Here is a 17,589-nt window from a genome sequence, read left to right as displayed (position 1 = left end):
CTCTTTGTGACCCCACGGACTATAGTCTGCAGGCTACTCTGTCCCTGGAATTTTCCAGGCAAGAATATTGGAGTGGGCTGCCATTTCCTCATCCAGGGGATTTTCCCAACCCAGGGATCAAACCCGTGTCTACTGTATCTCCTGCACTGGCAGGTGGGTTCCTTACCCCTAGTACCACCTGGCAAGCCCAATACCACAGAAAATATGTTTTAATAACTATCACTCCTCTGTTATATCCCTGTGTTTCTAAAACTATAGATTTAAAAAAAAAAAAAAACAGTGACCATAAATAGGGCCTTTTTTTTCTAGATTCATCTAAACACTGCTCATTTTCTTCATGTGAATTCCTTATGCAATTTTTTTATTATAACAAATACTACTGAGATAAACTTTTCACTCTCTGACACGTTTTTAAGGTGTAAGTCATAACTCTTTTATTGTTATATATATATCTGTGGTGATCTTTAACACACCACATATAACAAGAAGGAGCTAAACAGTATATCTAATGCTTTAAGTCATTGTATTTGAGCAAGTCTCAGTTCAGTTCAGTCACTCAGTCATGTCCAACTCTTAGTGACCCCATGGACTGCAGCATGCCAGGCCTCCCTGTCCATCACCAACTCCCAGAGCTTATTCAAACTCATGTCCAGAGTTGGCAACACCATCCAACCATCTCATCCTCTGTCGTCCCCTTCTCCTCCTGCCTTCAAACTCTCCCAGCATGAGGGTCTTTTCCAGTGAGTCAGTTCTTTGCATCAGGTGGCCAAAGTATTGGTGCTTCAGCTTCAGCATCAGTTCTTCCAATGAATATTCAGGACTGATTTCCTTTAGGATAGACTGGTTGGATCTCCTTGCAGTCCAAGGGACTCTCAAGAGTATTCTCCAACACCACAGTTCAAAAGCATCAATTCTTCAGCGCTCAGCTTTCTTTATAGTCCAATTCTTACATCCATACATGACTACTGGAGAAACCATAGTTTTGAGGAGACGTACCTTTGTTGGCAAAGTAATGTCTCTGCTTTTTAATATGCTGTATAGGTTGATCATAGCTTTTCTTCCAAGGAGCAAGCATCTTTTAATTTCATGGCTGCAATCACCATCTGCAGTGATTTTGGAGCCCCCCAAAAATTCTCTCACTGTTTCCATTGTTTCCCCACCTATCTGTCATGAGCAAGTCTATAAATAAGTAAAAATGTAGCTTCATGATCAAGTCAAAAGGAACACAGAAATATACTTCTCTAATTAAAAAATAATTTAATGATACATTTTAATAACCAAAAGAAGGAGAGATATTCAATACTTCATTGTGCTTTCTCTAAAGCACCTACCCATACTAATGACCTCATTGTTTCCATAGAAATAAATGTACGTCAAAGAGGAACATCACAAAAGAGCGTGTATATAATGGTAACCAAGGCAACCAGCCTCAGAGAGAATAGAGACAAAGGCTGACCAAATAAGACAAACTGCAGAAAACACACACACAGACACATAGCCATGTTAAAATGCATTTTTTTCTAGGATAATAAAAAAAATGAACCCTGTACTTGTAATGGGAATATTTGGAATATAAACTTTGTTACTTGCTACTTTCTTGGGTTCGCTAAACTAATTCATTTGTGATTTTATCACTTTCAAAGTGCAGGAACACAGACTGTGACATATTATGCAGAGCTGCCCCTTTAAAATAGAGCCTCCAGTAACAGTAATATCACGTGAAGCAGGGCCTTGAGATCTAATTGTCATCCTCCACTGATATCCCCATATACTCTGCATTGAAGCTAACAGAATGAAAGACCTAAATAAGGAGTTCTGCTATGTTTCATTTCAATCTATATATTAATAAAAGAGTAGGCATCAAGACAAAAGTATAATTTGATGTTATTTATTCAAATGGCATTCCTGGGAAGCCATGAACACCTGTATTTTCACCTCTCCAGGCAAAGCTTGATTCTTCAGGATACTGAATGGAAGATAATTATCAGTTAAACCACATTGATGTGGTCTTGATGCAGCAACAGAAATCACACCGTATTTCTGTATATAAGATTTATCCTCACCAGGCTGATTTATAAAGAACTGTATCTTCCATCACTGGCAAACTGTGAATGAGGTGTTCTCTCATCTACTTTCCTGAACACTCACACTGAAACCAAACTTCCCAAAGTGTAGGTTCCACTAATACTCTGCCATGCAAGATGAGCTGAGGTACAGTAACAGAGCCTTACTGTCAGATTCAGTCTTGCCTATCACTGCCAAGATGCACAGAAACACTAACTACAGAATAGTTTATTCTGTACTGGGTATATCTCAGTTAAGTTCTGTTCAGTCACTCAGTCATGTCCGACTCTTTGTGACCCCATGGACTGCAGCACGCCAGGCCTCCCTGTCCATCACCAACTCCAGGAGCTTATTCAAACTCATGTCCTTTGCATTCGTGATGTCATCCAACCATCTCATTCTCTGTTGTCCCCTTCTCCTCCTGCCTTTAATCTTTCCCAGCATCAGGGTCTTTTCAAATGAGTCAGTTCTTTGCATCAGGTGACCGAAGTATTGGAATTTCAGCTTTAGCATCAGTCCTTCCAATGAATATTCAGGACTGATTTCCTTTAGGATGGACAGGTTGGATCTCCTTGCAGTCCAAGGGACTCTCAGGAGTCTTTTCCAACACCACAGCTCAAAAGCATCAATTCTTCAGCACTCAACTTTCTTTATAGTCCAATTCTCACATCCATACATGACTATTGGAAAAACTATAGCTTTGACTAGATAGACCTTTGTTGGTCAAGTAATGCCTCTGCTTTTTAATATGCTGTCTAAGTTGATCAAAGCTTTTCTTCCAAGGAGCAAGCGTCTTTTAATTTCATGGCTGCTGTCACCATCTGCAATGATTTTGGAGCCCCTAGAATTAAAGTCTCTCACTGTTTCCATTGTTTCTCCATCTATTTGCCATGAAGTGATTGGACCAGATGCCATGATCTTAGTTTTCTAAATGTTGAATTTTAAGCCAACTTTTTCACTCTCCTCTTTTACTTTCAACAAGAGGCTCTTTAGTTCTTCTTCGCTTTCTGCCATAAGGGTGGTGTCATCTGCATATCTGAGGTACTGGTACTTCTCCTGGCAATCTTGATTCCAGCTTGTGCTTCGTCCAGCCCAGCATTTCTCATGATGTACTCTGCATATAAGTTAAATAAGCAGGATGACAATATACAGCCTTGAAGTACTCCTTTTCCTATTTGGAACCAGTCTGTTGTTCCATGTCCAGATCTAACTGTTGCTTCCTGACCTACATACTGATTTTTCAAGAGGCGGGTTAGGTGGTCTGGTATTCCCATCTCTTTCAGAATTTTCCACAGTTTGTTGTGATGCACACAGTCAAAGGCTTCGGCGTAGTCAATAAAGCAGAATTAGATGTTTTTCTGGAACTCTTGCTTTTTCCATGATCCAGCGGATGTTGGCAATTTGATCTCTGGTTCCTCTGCCTTTTCTAAATCCATATCTAAATCTATATCCTAAACCTCTGTAAAAGCTTTAAATTTGTAATCTATGTCAAATTCATTTAAAATTCCCTGATGTTCAACTAACTGGCACAGTATTTTTCAACTTTTTATATATTGTTTAAAATGCTAATGTTTATAGCTAAAGACATTTAAGATTTTATTTTAAGCCCCCTGGTGACTGAGTCTGATAAAAAGATGTATTTGATGATGTATTTGATGATATGATATATTTGATGTATAAGATGTATTTGATGATATGATAAACAGCAACTCATTTCATTTCAGTACCAAGATAATGACACAGTATCACAGGGAACAGATGCCTCTAAAGGACAATAAATGGGTAATTTTCAGGTTGTGCACTACGAGGCAGATTCAAAGTATATGCCTTCACTAACTTTCTTGGGTAGAAAAGCTCTGTTTCAAGTATCTTGTCACAGCACAGCAGATTGCTATGTATAGAAAAGGCCTGAGGCATACTCAGTCATAAATCAGCCCCTTGGTGCTGTCAGAAGCAGGTAATACACCAAGGTGATATGGGAATTAGAAACTACAGATTCAGAAGTCCAATGGTCTATCTACCTACTTAATAAGGCAGCAGCAGCTGCTGCTGCTGCTAAGTCGCTTCAGTCGTGTCCGACTCTGTGCGACCCCATAGACGGCAGCCCACCAGGCTCCCCCACCCCTGGGATTCTCCAGGCAAGAAAACTGGAGTGGGTTGCCATTTCCTTCTCCAATGCATGAAAGTGAAAAGTGAAAGTGAAGTCGCTCAGTCGTGTCTGACTCTTCACGACCCCATGGACTGCAGCCCACCAGGCTCCTCCATCCATGGGATTTTCCAGGCAAGAGTACTGGAGTGGGGTGCCAAAGGCAGAGGGCCATATAATCCCTTCAAGTTTGGTAATTTGTACTCATAGCATAACAGTATGGCCAGTTTTTGCAATTCAGTAGAATGTGGATAGATTGCTGAGTCCCAGACCCTAATTAGGACCTCTGAAGTGGGAAATGACTTCCCAGGAGTCTCCTGTATTTGTCAGAAATACAAGGATGCATATTGCCCCTATACTCATTAGAAATCCCCTGGAGTCTAAACTATAAGCTACCTAGAAATAGGTATAGTGGTTTTGGACTATAAACACATGATTAACTTCATGATTTGTACTAAAACATGAGCACATTTTGAATCCCGTTTTTGCTCCTATTTGCTGCAAACTAAACCTGGATATTCCTTCAGTGGAAAATGTGTTCTGCTATATATAATATCATTGGTGGCTCTCAATACTGATGACACAGAAATACCACTGTGGCACACATTCAATGAAAATGTTTGAAATACATTGTTGTTACTTATTTCACTTTTTAAATCAAAATTATTGAGCAACTGCTATAAGGAATTTTGTTACAAAAAGGAATAAAATGAATATAGCAGAGCTCTTGTTTTTAGAAGCTTTATAGCATGGAAGGGAGATTGATTCTTGTAGAAACACTGGCCCAATGTATGAATAGACAAGATTTGGTAGTAAATAATAATTAAGAAAAATTCAAAACTACTTGCATATTGTAATTCAATGTATGACAAAAAAGTGGCAGTTCCATCAACTGAGAAGCACTATGCTGTAATAGAAAGATGAGCATTGATTTCAGAATCCTCGGTTCATATCCAATTTCCTTTTTCTTTTGGAGTATTCTTGCCTGGAATCCCATGCAGAGAGGAGCCTGATGGGCTACAGTCCATAGGGTCTCAAAGAGTAGGACATGACTAAAGCAACTTAGCACCATATGGCAGACATGGGATAGTTACAGTAAACTTATCAAATTATCAGAGTTTTGAATTTTTATTCTATAAAACTGATAATACTCTCTATGTCTGTGTCCAAAACACCTCATGAAGTGTCTGGCATATAGGATGCATTTAATACTTATAAATAGGATATGATTGTACTTTTTGGTGACGAAAAGATAAGCAGTATGGTTTTAGCCTTACTGAGTTTGAAGTAAAACAGGGGCTATCTGTTATCCCCAATAAGAAACTGAAATAGAGAGATGACCTCTAGGGAGCAGGCAAGGGTTTAGCATAATTCATGCTAAAGTGATGGTGAAGAGCATGAGAGTAGAGGAAAACACCAAGGTAGAAAATAAAGGTGTAAAAAGTTTAACCCATAATGAAGTCTACAATTGGGTACCACAATTAAGAAACAGAAGCAATAAAAGGGTGGAGAAAAGCTGGTGTTAGAGTAATAGAAAAATGAAACAGATTGCTTCATGCTGCAAAAGTTAAGGACTGATAGTATCCCCCAAAGGACATTCAGTGGTTGGCTCACACAAATTTATGTTCATGCAGTCTCCCAATTCCATGTTCAGTGACACACTGGAAAGTTAAAGTCATCCATGTTGGAAGAATTTACACCAAGGAAAGTGGTAAAAGCTGTAAATTAGGGCTTTTCCTCCCTGGACAAACTTGTAAAACTACCAGCATGGCACTCTCTCACTGAAGGTGTCTCTCTTCTGTTACTTCTGCTACTTGGAACATCAAGTGATGTGGAAACATGAAATAAAATGGAGAAAATTCAGGATTTTGCCAATTAATAGGACTTTGGTAACCTTGGAGGAGGCAGTTTCAAGAGAGTGGTGAAAGGGAGACTGCAGGTATAAGTAGGTGCCAAGGAACTGGAAGCCACAGAACAAATGGGTCGCATCTGGAATTTGGAAGTTAAAGGAAGAGAGACAACACTAGAAGTAGAGGCAGTGGAAGATAAAACTATGTTTCAAGGGACAATAATCTGTAAAAAGTGATATTATATAACTGAAGGGAGAATTTGGTTTGAATCCTAACTTAGCCAGATGGAGAATTTAGGGCTGCTGAGGATTAAAGAGGCAGCAAATGTAATATACTCGAGGTGAAAAGTCAATTTTCTTTAGGCAGAAAAGACATAAACACAGACAAACATTAAAATAATTATGGAGTTGGGGCAGGTAGTTAAGGGGGCAAGTATCAAGAATAATTGAGAAGGGATTAGATCAAAAGCGTATGTTGTAGTTATGTACTTGATACACGGATGAGAAATATTAAATTTGGGGATCTATATTTTCCCTCAAAAAGCAAACCTCTGCCAAGCACAGTAAATATAACTTTTTCTATATTAAGATTTGCCTTAACAAAGCATGATAGAAGTCCAGCTTTCATCAATGCAATAGTCTAATCAGTTGTTTGTTGTCCTATATGGTATAGATATATGACAATAGGGCTCAAATTCTTAAATACTTAAATTTTTCTTTCTTCAGCACTTTTTATTATCTAAAATATTTCTAGTTTTCTTAGCAAGTGAATATATGTTATCACAGGCAAAGACAGAAAACATAACTTGCATACATTAATTAACTATGGCCTTTATGTCCATCACCAACTCGATGGATATGAGTTTGAGCAAGCTCCGGGAGTTGGTGATGGACAGGAAAGCCTGGCGTGCTGCAGTCCATGGGGTCGCAAAGAGTCAGCCACAACTGAGCGACTGAATTGAACTGAAATGGTGGACTTTATGAAATTATATCCAAATATACATACACAGTAAGACAACAAAGGATTCTAAACTTTATAATAAATTAAAGAGAAAACAAAATTATTTTCTCTGGAAAAGTTTGAATGAATAAAATGAGTAGAATAAACAATTTTCTTTCTAGGATGATCTAAGTTAAATCTAAAAAAAAATTGGAAATGAGCTGTGGACTGCCAAGAACTCTTCCAGGTTTATGTTACCTTATATCTATTCAGTGGATTAAAAATAGTTCTTCCTCTCTTGCTCAATGCTATGATTTAAGGAAAGATATTCAGGAACTCTGCACTAAATGCTCTGACTAATCAAAAGGACAACATGCTCTTGAAGGTTTGTTTTTGTTGAATTTTTTCCTAACGACAAAACAATTTCCATCAGCCTTCTCATCTTTATCATAAATATTTGACACAGAATATCATAAATATTTGACATCATTCTCATCTCTTTACTCTTACTTAGACTTTTCATGTTAACTTCATGGTGTTTATGGGTTCATCTTTGAATAGGAAGCATGAGGCTGATGAAAGCCGAGAGTTGTTAATTTCTCATCTCTGTGCTATGATCTCTTTGTATAGAGGGCAGCAGCATCAGTAAAACGTTTAACCTATGAAGTCTGAGCAGTTTCCAAATCCTCAGAATTTTTATAGTAGGAATATGTCTTTGATTTATCTTTCAGATACTAGAAGACAAATAAAAAGGTAAAGGAGCAGTGAAAAAATGGTGTGTGATGCAAAAAGAAATGAAACAGGATAGAGTTTTCCAAATTTAGAGTGCTTGTTCCTAAAAGCCAATCAGACGAATTAGATAATGCACTAGATAATGAAATGCAACATGAACAAAAGCAATTCAAATTGAGCAAAGCATTCTTCATCTTATTTTAGCTCATAAAATATGAATAGTATAAAGAATGCAAGTGGTTTTAACTACCTTGAGATAATTACATTTTGCCACATTAAAGAATTAATAATCCACCTACTTTCCTCATGAAACTATAGAAGCAATGTTTCATTTTAAGCACAATTATCTGACGTATCAAGGCAAATTTGCCTCATTAGTGATTATTATATGCATTCTATCTTCAGTGCATCATTTACAATATCCAGGTGGTCCTTCCATCACCTGTAGTTGGTAAGTACATAAATATTACTAAAGAGGAGGTTGCCATTATCTTCAGAAAAGAAGGGAGACTAACATATCAGGGGTCACTATTTCCTTAGAAAGGAGACAGCACTTGGACTTGGTTAAAATTTGACCTAAGATTCTCTTGGAAAAGTCTCTTTGGGCAGAGACAGCTGTGTTTGCTCTAGAAATAACCTCTTCAAACTTCAGGGATTACGCATGAGCCAGAAGAAGACAGAAGACCCATTCCTTGCTACTACATCAAAATAGTCTAACATCTTAGGAAAACCGAGGTAGGAAAACCTAGGTAGGAAACGAGTCCTGGTCACCTGGCTATAAATATGAGGCCATTTCACTAAAGTATTACCACAAATTTATTTCAGTATTAGATTTTTAATAAATACTAATTTAAGTCTTATAATTAGCTAGGCTTTGGTTTTCTGATTTTTTTGTGTGTGATCATTAATAATAAAACTTGATAGAGAAAAATCTAAATTCTAATACAAATATTAGTGTTTATAAATACATTTAAAAATATCTTTGTAATATTTAACCTAATATGACTATGACTTCTATTTGATTTTTAGTGTGGTAATCAGATACATCATTGTTGTTGTTTAGTCACTCAGTTGTATCCAACTCTTTGTGACCCCAGGGACTGTAGCCCTCCAGGCTCATCTGTCTGTGGAATTTCCCAGGCAGGAATACTGGAGTGAGTTGCCATCTCTTATACCAAGGGATCTTCTTGTCCCATGGGTCAAATCCACATCTCCTGCATTGGCAGGTGGATTCTTTACCACTGAGCCACCTGGGAACCCAATTAGATATATAATGCAGAATTAAGCCAAATATCATAGGAATACATTACACTGTGATGTCTTTTTTCTTTATTCTATCATCTAAAAAAGGAGGAGTGTATATTTTTAGAATTACAGATTATAGCACCAAGCATTATAGTACTCTACAAAATAAACCATGATAGTCTAAATGCTATGTCACTGTGCCAGATCTCTAGTACAAACAGTGAAGATCTGAGAAATTATTCTACTCACTTTACCACTGGTAGATAAATTTTCATATAATATTTTCTGTTTTTAAACAAACTATTAATATATTTCTTACTGTAAAACAGCAGCAAACCATAGACATAAGCACCAAGGCTAGACTTGAGCCAGGCCGAGATACAAAACCAGGCAATACCACATCCTATAAGCAGAGTCCATATGTTGCAGTGTGAACCAGAAAACCATAAGAGTACAAGGATGTTCCTTTTACTTTTTAAAAAATATATTTTCCAAAGAAAATTAAATGCTGTTAAGCCAGTAATAAAAATCTGATCAGCCAGGTTTTTTTTTCCCTCATTTTTTCCATGCATTACCATTTGCCAGTCTCTCAGAAAAGAAGGTTTACAATCACTGTGGATTTTTCCCTTATCTACATTCTTTCTATGGTTACTCTTGGCTATATTACTTAAAAATTAGTATACTTCATTCCCTTTTTGAAAATCACACATTGTCACACAGTTGTCAAATTCACCTATTCCTCTTAGACAAAATAATAAATAACATGTATTTAGCTATTACAATGTGCAAAGCATTGTCACAAATATTTCACATATTTCAATCCTTCAAACATCTGAAGAATAGGAGAGTATTATTTGCTTCATTTTACAAGAAAAAATGATTCCTAAAAACAGTCAAGTAATGTGTCCAAGGTCTTAGGCTAATAGCTGGTAGAGCTAGAACAGAAACCCAGACAAGGAACTTTAACCAATGCTTGGGCAGTCATTCACGACTCTCCAAAATATATATGTCCAGCCATATCTCCTCATAATTATTAAAATGACCTCTCTCCTCAAACACTCATATTCTCCTCAGTGGTCTCTAGAAGTCACTGTATCCAGAGCCCTGAAATCTCCTTCTAGTCCTCACCAGTTATTAACATGTTACCTATCCTTCAGGACTAAGATATGCCCTCTGAAAGCTCCTGATTCTTTGATTTTCTTTTATTTAGTTAACTCTGAAAAAAGTTATCATCAGTAGAGCACAGTGAATAGAACTGTGTGTAAAACAAAGCTAGATTTAAATCCTAGTCCTGTCACTGATCTGCCACGTAATTCTGGAGAGCTGACACAAATGTATTCACTCAGTTTGCATATCTGCAAAAAGAAAACGGTTTAATGTCTGCTTTGAAAAGTTTGTTGAAGTAAAGGAGATATTGTAAAGAAAGCGCTCATAATGATTAGATGACATGCAGTAAACATGCAACAACTATTATTCTCATTATTATTTATATTTGCTTATTTTAGCATCTAATCATATATATCTTTGAAATATAACAATGCAAATATTAACAGTTTATCCCAATTCCCATGACAAATGAAATGTGACTTCAGAGAGAAAAGAATCATATCTTTCATTCTGTGTTTGCTGTAGTTCCTATGTTCCAATGTTGAGAACTGATAATCACAGAAAACATGTTAATTGTATGGATGATTTATATATTGAATAAGGATACAGAGGTGAGAGTCTAAAAAAGTAGGAATAACTCCATATAGAACTTTCATTCAGCTATAAAAATAATAATAAAATTACCTGTTTAAGGATTCCTACTTTACCATATTGAAGCTAGACTTAGAATAAAGTGCTCTGAACACTACAGCAGCCAGTTGGAGAATGAGGAGGGAAAAGATTGTAACTAGAAGATAAGACAGAGAATTATCTTCTCACTGATTAAGTGCAGACGGCAGAACATATAAATATTGCCTGTTACAACTCTCTATAGGTGGATGGTTTCTGAGATGAGAAAATATTACCATTAGGAATGTTGACTTCACTGGACTTTTCTATGGGATGATGGCCCATTTTGGTAAATCAGATAAGAGATCAGCCTCAGCAGGTTTATTGTTGCCTGTTGAAGTGGAGGTGGAGCCCAGTGGCCACGGCCAGAAGGTAGTTTAAAAGGGGAAGTGAACCTTTAGTGTCCTTGGTGAATAAATGTTCACACTGAATAAGATGGAAAGAGCACAGCCTTTATTGTTAGACAGGGGACCAATGTGAGACAGTTGCTAAGGAGATCACTTATGTCATAAATGGTAATAATCTCCAGAAGGTTAAATAAAGAATACCTAGTTTAGGCTGGTGAGTATCTTGACCCCGAAATCCCCAGCATTCTACTTGTAAAATACAAATGCTTTTAAATATGGACTCATTTTTTAAATATTTTATTGCTACCTATTTTTTAAAATAAATAGGCTCAGAAAAACTCAGAAAAAAATTTTACTAACATTCACAGGAAATTTTTCTTTGTATAGTGTAAATATACACTTTTCTCAAAAGAATTACTCTGAAAAACACGTTTTGCTTATAATCATATTCTGCTGCTGCTACTGCTGCTAAGTCGCTTCAGTCGTGTCCAACTCTGTGCGACCCCATAGACGGCAGCCCACCAGGCTCCCCCGTCCCTGGGATTCTCCAGGCAAGAGCACTGGAGCGGGTTGCCATTTCCTTCTCCAATGCATGAAAGTGAAAATTGAAACTGAAGTCACTCAGTCGTGTCCTACTCTTGTGACCCCATGGACTGCAGCCTACCAGGCTCCTCCATCCATGGGATTTTCCAGGCAAGAGTACTGGAGTGGGGTGCCATTGCCTTCTCCAAAACAGTACTTGTTTACCTCAAAAGAAGGTGTTAAGGGCGAAACAGAATCAAAAAGATACAAGATGGAGGAAAGAAACAGCAGAAGGGCAGCTACAAATTCAACCACAGCAACAACTGTATGGAATGTGAGGGACCCAAACACCCCAGGGAGAACTGGGAGACTGCCAGGATGAAGCTAAACAGCAAAACCCAGCCACACGCCAGGACACAGTGCAATGTACATACAAAGACTAAGACAGATTAAAAGGGAAGAGAGACAGAAAAAGATACACTCTGCCAACGGAATGAAAACCGAGGTAGCTATATCAACATCAGAGGTTGTGTAATTTTGCTTTTTATGTAGGAATTGTGACATCATTAGAAAAATTGAATAACTTTTCTTAAAATTTTACTTGGGGAGATGGTTAATTTAAAATTGTTGTTCTCAGAAATCTCCAGAGAGAAGCTTTTTTCATCTTATAAAAGAATAAAATGTGGCCAAAAGAAAAAGTGGAGAGTGAAAAAGTTGGCTTAAAGCTCAACATTCAGAAAACAAAGATCATGGCATCTGGTCCCACCACTTCCTGGGAAATACATGGGGAAACAGTGGAAACAGTGTCAGACTTTATTTTTCTGGGCTCCAAAATCACTACAGATGGTGACTGCAGCCATGAAATTAAAAGACGCTTACTCCTTGGAAGGAAAGTTATGACCAACCTAGATAGCATATTCAAAAGCAGAGACATTACTTTGCCAACAAAGGTTCGTCTAGTCAAGGCTATGGTTTTTCCTGTGGTCATGTATGCATGTGAGAGTTGGACTGTGAAGAAAGCTGAGAGCCGAAGAATTGATGCTTTTAAACTGTGGTGTTGGACTCTTGAGAGTCCCTTGGACTGCAAAGAGATCCAACCAGTCCATTCTGAAGGAGATCAGCCCTGGGATTTCTTTGGAAGGAATGATGCTAAAGCTGAAACTCCAGTACGTTGGCCACATCATGCGAAGAGTTGACTCATTGGAAAAGACTCTGATGCTGGGAGGGATTGGGGGCAGGAGGAGAAGGGGATGACAGAGGATGAGATGGCTGGATGGCATCACTGACTCGATGGACGTGAGTCTGAGTGAACTCCGGGAGTTGGTGATGGACAGGGAGGCCTGGTGTGCTGCGATTCATGGGGTCACAAAGAGTCGGACACGACTGAGCAACTGATCTGATCTGAAAAGAAAAATGTGATACTCTTTTTGATAATCCATTCTTAAATTGGCTGAGGTGTTGAGGCAAATTTTGATAGAATCATGACATGGCTTGAAAAAAAGAAAAAAAATAAAATGAGCTTTTTAAATTCCCTGTCCCAAGCATAACTCCCAGCTCTGCCACTCAGCTACTATACTGTATTTGAACGGGTGGTCAAAGCATAGGGGTTAAAGTATAAGGACTCCAAAGTCAAAGGTCTGTGCTCCAAACTTGGTTCTGTGAGTTTCTAGCTATGCACGTTTGAGCAAGTTACTTAGTCTCCCTACAGCTTAGATAACATTAGTATCCACCCCACAAGTTTTTTGTTCAAAGGATTAAATAAGTTAATTTTTGAACTGTTACTGGAACAGCGACTGGCACAGAGTAAGTGCCAGATAACTGTTAGATAAAATAAAAATAGAACAAAGGAAAAAGGGAGAAGTTGAACAGCAAGGAAAGTGAGTGAAAAGAAGCTGATTGTAGGCACTGGCACACACAGGAGGAAATTTTCTAAATGTGTGTGCACTGAGGAAGTGAGATAAAGGAAATAAAAAGCAGCATGGGAACCACAAGAATTTGTTATCTCCTTGCCCCAGTTTCAATTCCCTCCCTCTGCACACCCTATCCAGAATTAATAAAAGTATGTTTTGAAATCAACTGCTTAACCTGTAAATTAATCTTATTGAAGAATCATCTCCTCCTTAAGAAAAAAATATTGTACAGGTTTTTTTCTTTTTTCAGAGACCTGGAAACCAGCATACATTTACCCTTTACAGTACATAGTCTAAAAGGTAAAATTTTTATAGATTATTTGGAATAGTTTCTAAACATTTAACCACATGCACCAAAGTGATGGGGGCTTCCCGGGTAAAGCTCAGCGGTAAAGAAGACACTTGCAATGCAGGAGCCGCAGGAGACATGGGTTCGATCGCTGGGTCGGGTAGATCCCCTGGAGGAGGGCATGGCAACCCACTCCAGTATTCTTGCCTGGAGAATCCCATGGATAGAGGAGCCTGGCGGGCTACAATCCATACAGCTGCGAAGAGTCAGTCATGACTGAAGCAACTTAGCACGGCAAGCACCAAAGTGAAGATTGTTAGTGCTTATCACAATAAATTAAACAATAGGCCCTAGAAAGACACACAGAGGTTTTCCTTTCCGGTTCTGAGTATTTATCAGCCTCAGGCATAGACTTAGTCATTCGTGATTTGGGCTGTGCTAAAGTAAATAAAGGAAAAGTAGGCTGTTAGCTGGCCTTTATGAAGATTTGCGGGGAAGACAAACTGAAAACAACCACAATTTGAGACAAGTTGGATATTTAACAAAATTTCTTGATAAACAACTCTAAGTAAAATCTTTTTAAAAACAGAGCTTAATGAGAAAAAAAACAAGCCCTGATTTCAACTGGACAACTTTTTTTGGAAAGATTTTTTTTTTTTTTTTTACAACTGTTTTAGCTTCACAGCACAGTTGAGAGGAAGATACAAAGATTTCCCATTTATCTCCTGCCTCCACACATGCATAGCCTTCCCCATTATCAACATCCTTCACCACAGTGGTATATTGGATACAACTGATGAATCTACACTGATACATCATAATCACTCAAAGTCCATAGTGTAGGGTTAACATCTATGTACATTCAATTGGTCTGGACAAATATAAAATGATATGTATTCATCACTATGGTGTCATATTGAGTTTTTTCACTGTCGTAAAAATCCTTTGTATTCTGCCTATTTATTCCTCTCTTCCAAACTCTGGCAACCACTAATTTGTCTCCATAGTTTTGACTTTTCCAGAACATCATATATTTGGAATCGTACAGTATATAGCCTTTTCAGATTGGGTTCTTTTCTTTAGTAATGTTATTTGAAGGATCTTCCATGTCTTTTCATGGTTTGATAAGTCATTTTTTTATGTGCTGAATAAAAGTTCGTTGTCATGTAATATTCTATTATATCACAGTGTACTTATCCATTCACATTCACCTACTGAAGGACATCTTGGTTACTTCCAGGTTTTACTAATTACAAATACAGAGGCTGTAAACATTCATGTACAGGTTTTTGTGTGGACAAAAGTTTTCAATGCCTTTGAGTAAATACCAAGGAGCAGGACTGATGGATCATATACCAAGAGTACGTTTCATTTGCCGGAAACAGCCAAGACACTCCAAAGTGACTGTGTAATTCCATGAGCAGTGAATGAGGGTTCCTGTTACTCGTATTCTCAATAGCGTTTGGTGCAGTCAGTGTTCTGGATTTTGGCTACTCTAATAGGTGTGTGAGTGTGTGTGTGTGCTCAGTTGTATCCGACTCTTTGAGACCCCATGGACTGTAGGCGGCCAGGCTCCAGTCTGCAGACACACACTGCACACACAGGTGACACAGTTACTTCAAAGTAAGAAAATTTTCTCAAGAAATTAATACCCAGTTCTATGCTCAAAAAGGAAGCAGAGAATATAGATTTTGCCTCCTATCAAGTCATTATCTAACTAGAGAGATAAATTTTCCTTAACTGAAATATCTTGAAAATGTTTGCACTCATGTGAAACAGAGATACAGGCCATTTTATATGTACTCATCACTGGAATATTTTTATTTCAGTTCAGTTCAGTCGCTCATTTGAGACCCCACAAACTGGAGCATGTCAGGCTTCCCTGTCCATCACCAACTCCCAGAGCTTCTCAAACTCATGTCCTTCCAGGTGGTAATGCCATCCAAGCATTCATCATCCATCGTCCCCTTCTCTTCCTGCCTTCAATCTTGCTCAGCATCAAGGTCTTTTCCAATAAGTCAGTTCGCATCAGGTGGCCAAAGTATTGGAGCTTTATCTTCAGCATCAGTCCTTCCAATGAATATTCAGGACTAATTTCCTTTAGGATTGACTGGTTTGATCTTGTGTCCAGGGGACTCTCAAGAGTCTTCTCCAATACCACAGTTCAAAAGCATCAATTCTTCAGTGCTCAGCTTTCTCTATGGTCCAAACCTCACATCCATACATGATTACTGGAAAAACCATAGCTTTGACTAGATGGACCTTTGTTAGCAAAGTAATGTCTCTGCTTTTTAATACACTGTCTAGGTTTCTCATAGCCTTTCTCCAAGGAGCAAGTGTCTTTAATTTCATGGCTGCAGTCACCATCTGAAGTGACTTTGGAATCCAAGAAAATAAAGTCTGTCAGTGTTTCCATTGTTTCCCCATATATTTGCCATGAAGTGATGGGACCAGATGCCATGATCTTAGTTTTTTGAATGTTGAGTTTTAAGGTAGCTTTTTCACTCTCCTCTTTCACTTTCATCAAGAGGCTCTTTAGTTCTTCTTGGCTTTCTGCCATAAGGGTGGTTTCATGTGCGTATCTGAGCTTTTTTGATATTTCTCCCAGCAATCTTGATTCCAGCTTGTGCTTCATCCAGCCTGGCATTTTACATGATGCACTCTGCACCCTGTTAAATAAGCAGGGTGATAATATACAGCCTTGATGTACTTCTTTCCCAATTTGGAACCAGTCCATTGTTCCATGTCCAGTTCTAACTGTTGCTTCTTGACTTGCATACAGATTTCCCAGGAGGCAGGTCAGGTGGTCTGGTATTCCCATCTCTTTAAGAATTTTCCACAGTCTGTTGTGACCCACACAAAGGCTTTAATGGAGTCAATGAAGCAGAAGTAGATGTTTTTCTGGAATTCTCTTGCCTTTTCTGTGATCCAAAGGATGTGATCTCTGGTTCCTCTGCCTTTTCTAAATCCAGTTTGAACATCTGGAAGTTCTAGGTTCATGTACTGTTGAAGACTAGATTGGAGAATTTTGAGCATTACTTTGCCAGCATATGAGATGAGTAGAATTGTACAGTAGTTTGAACATTCTTTGGCATTGCCTTTCTTTGGGATTGGAATAAAAGCTGACCTTTTCCAGTTCTGTGGCCACTTGTGAGTTTTCCAAATTTGCTGGCATATTGAGTGCAGCAATTTAACAGCATTATTTTCTAGGATTTGAAATAGCTCAGCTGGAATTCCATCACCTCCACTAGCTTTGTTCATAGTGATGCTTCCTATGATCCACTTGACCTCGCACTCCAGGTGGTCTGGCACTAGGTCAGTTATTACACCATCATGGTTATCTGAGTCATTAAGATCTTTTTTGTATAGTTCTGCTGTGTATTCTTGCCACCTCTTAATATTTTCTGCTTCTGTTAGGTTCATACTGTTTCTGTCTTTTATTGTGCCCATCTTTGCATGAAATGTTCCCTTGGTATTTCTAATTTTTTTTTGTATTTCTAAATGTTTTGTTCCCTTGGTATTTCAAATTTCTAGTCTTTCCCATTCTGCTGTTTTCCTCTATTTCTTCGTATCGATCATTTAGGAAGGCTCTCTTGTCTCTCCTTACTATTCTTTGGAACTGTGCATTCAGATGGATATTTACTTTTCTCTTTGCCTTTTGCTTCTCTTTTTTTCTCAGCTCCTTAGACAACCATTTTGCCTTTTTGCATTTCTTTTTCTTGGGGATGGTTTTGATCTCAGCCTCCTGTACAGTGTTACGAACTTCTTC

The 17,589-nt window shown here is 38.1% G+C and overlaps 1 protein-coding gene across 8 annotated transcripts in view; it reads right to left on the bottom strand.

Annotated features, from left to right (window-relative positions):
• Positions 1–17,589, bottom strand: part of MACC1 (MET transcriptional regulator MACC1) — a 99,545-nt gene that overhangs the window by 7,569 nt on the left and 74,387 nt on the right. Inside the window, exon 6 of one of the 8 annotated variants that reach the window (XM_086397441.1) lies at positions 409–13,022. The exons of 4 other annotated variants lie outside the window; for them this stretch is intronic. In XM_086397441.1, the coding sequence (XP_086253567.1) occupies positions 12,819–13,022 (204 nt within the window). In that variant the 3' untranslated portion in view covers positions 409–12,818. 3 more of the 8 variants (XM_086397447.1, XM_086397446.1, XM_086397445.1) reach the window with 3 other exon arrangements.

Source organism: Bos grunniens, chromosome 4 (genome assembly GCF_055505025.1).
Source record: "Bos grunniens cultivar Pamir isolate PY7600 chromosome 4, Bosgru_T2T1.0, whole genome shotgun sequence".
Taxonomy (NCBI): domain Eukaryota; kingdom Metazoa; phylum Chordata; class Mammalia; order Artiodactyla; family Bovidae; genus Bos; species Bos grunniens.
Note: the sequence above shows the minus strand (reverse complement) of the source record. Positions and strands in the feature narration are given on the sequence as shown.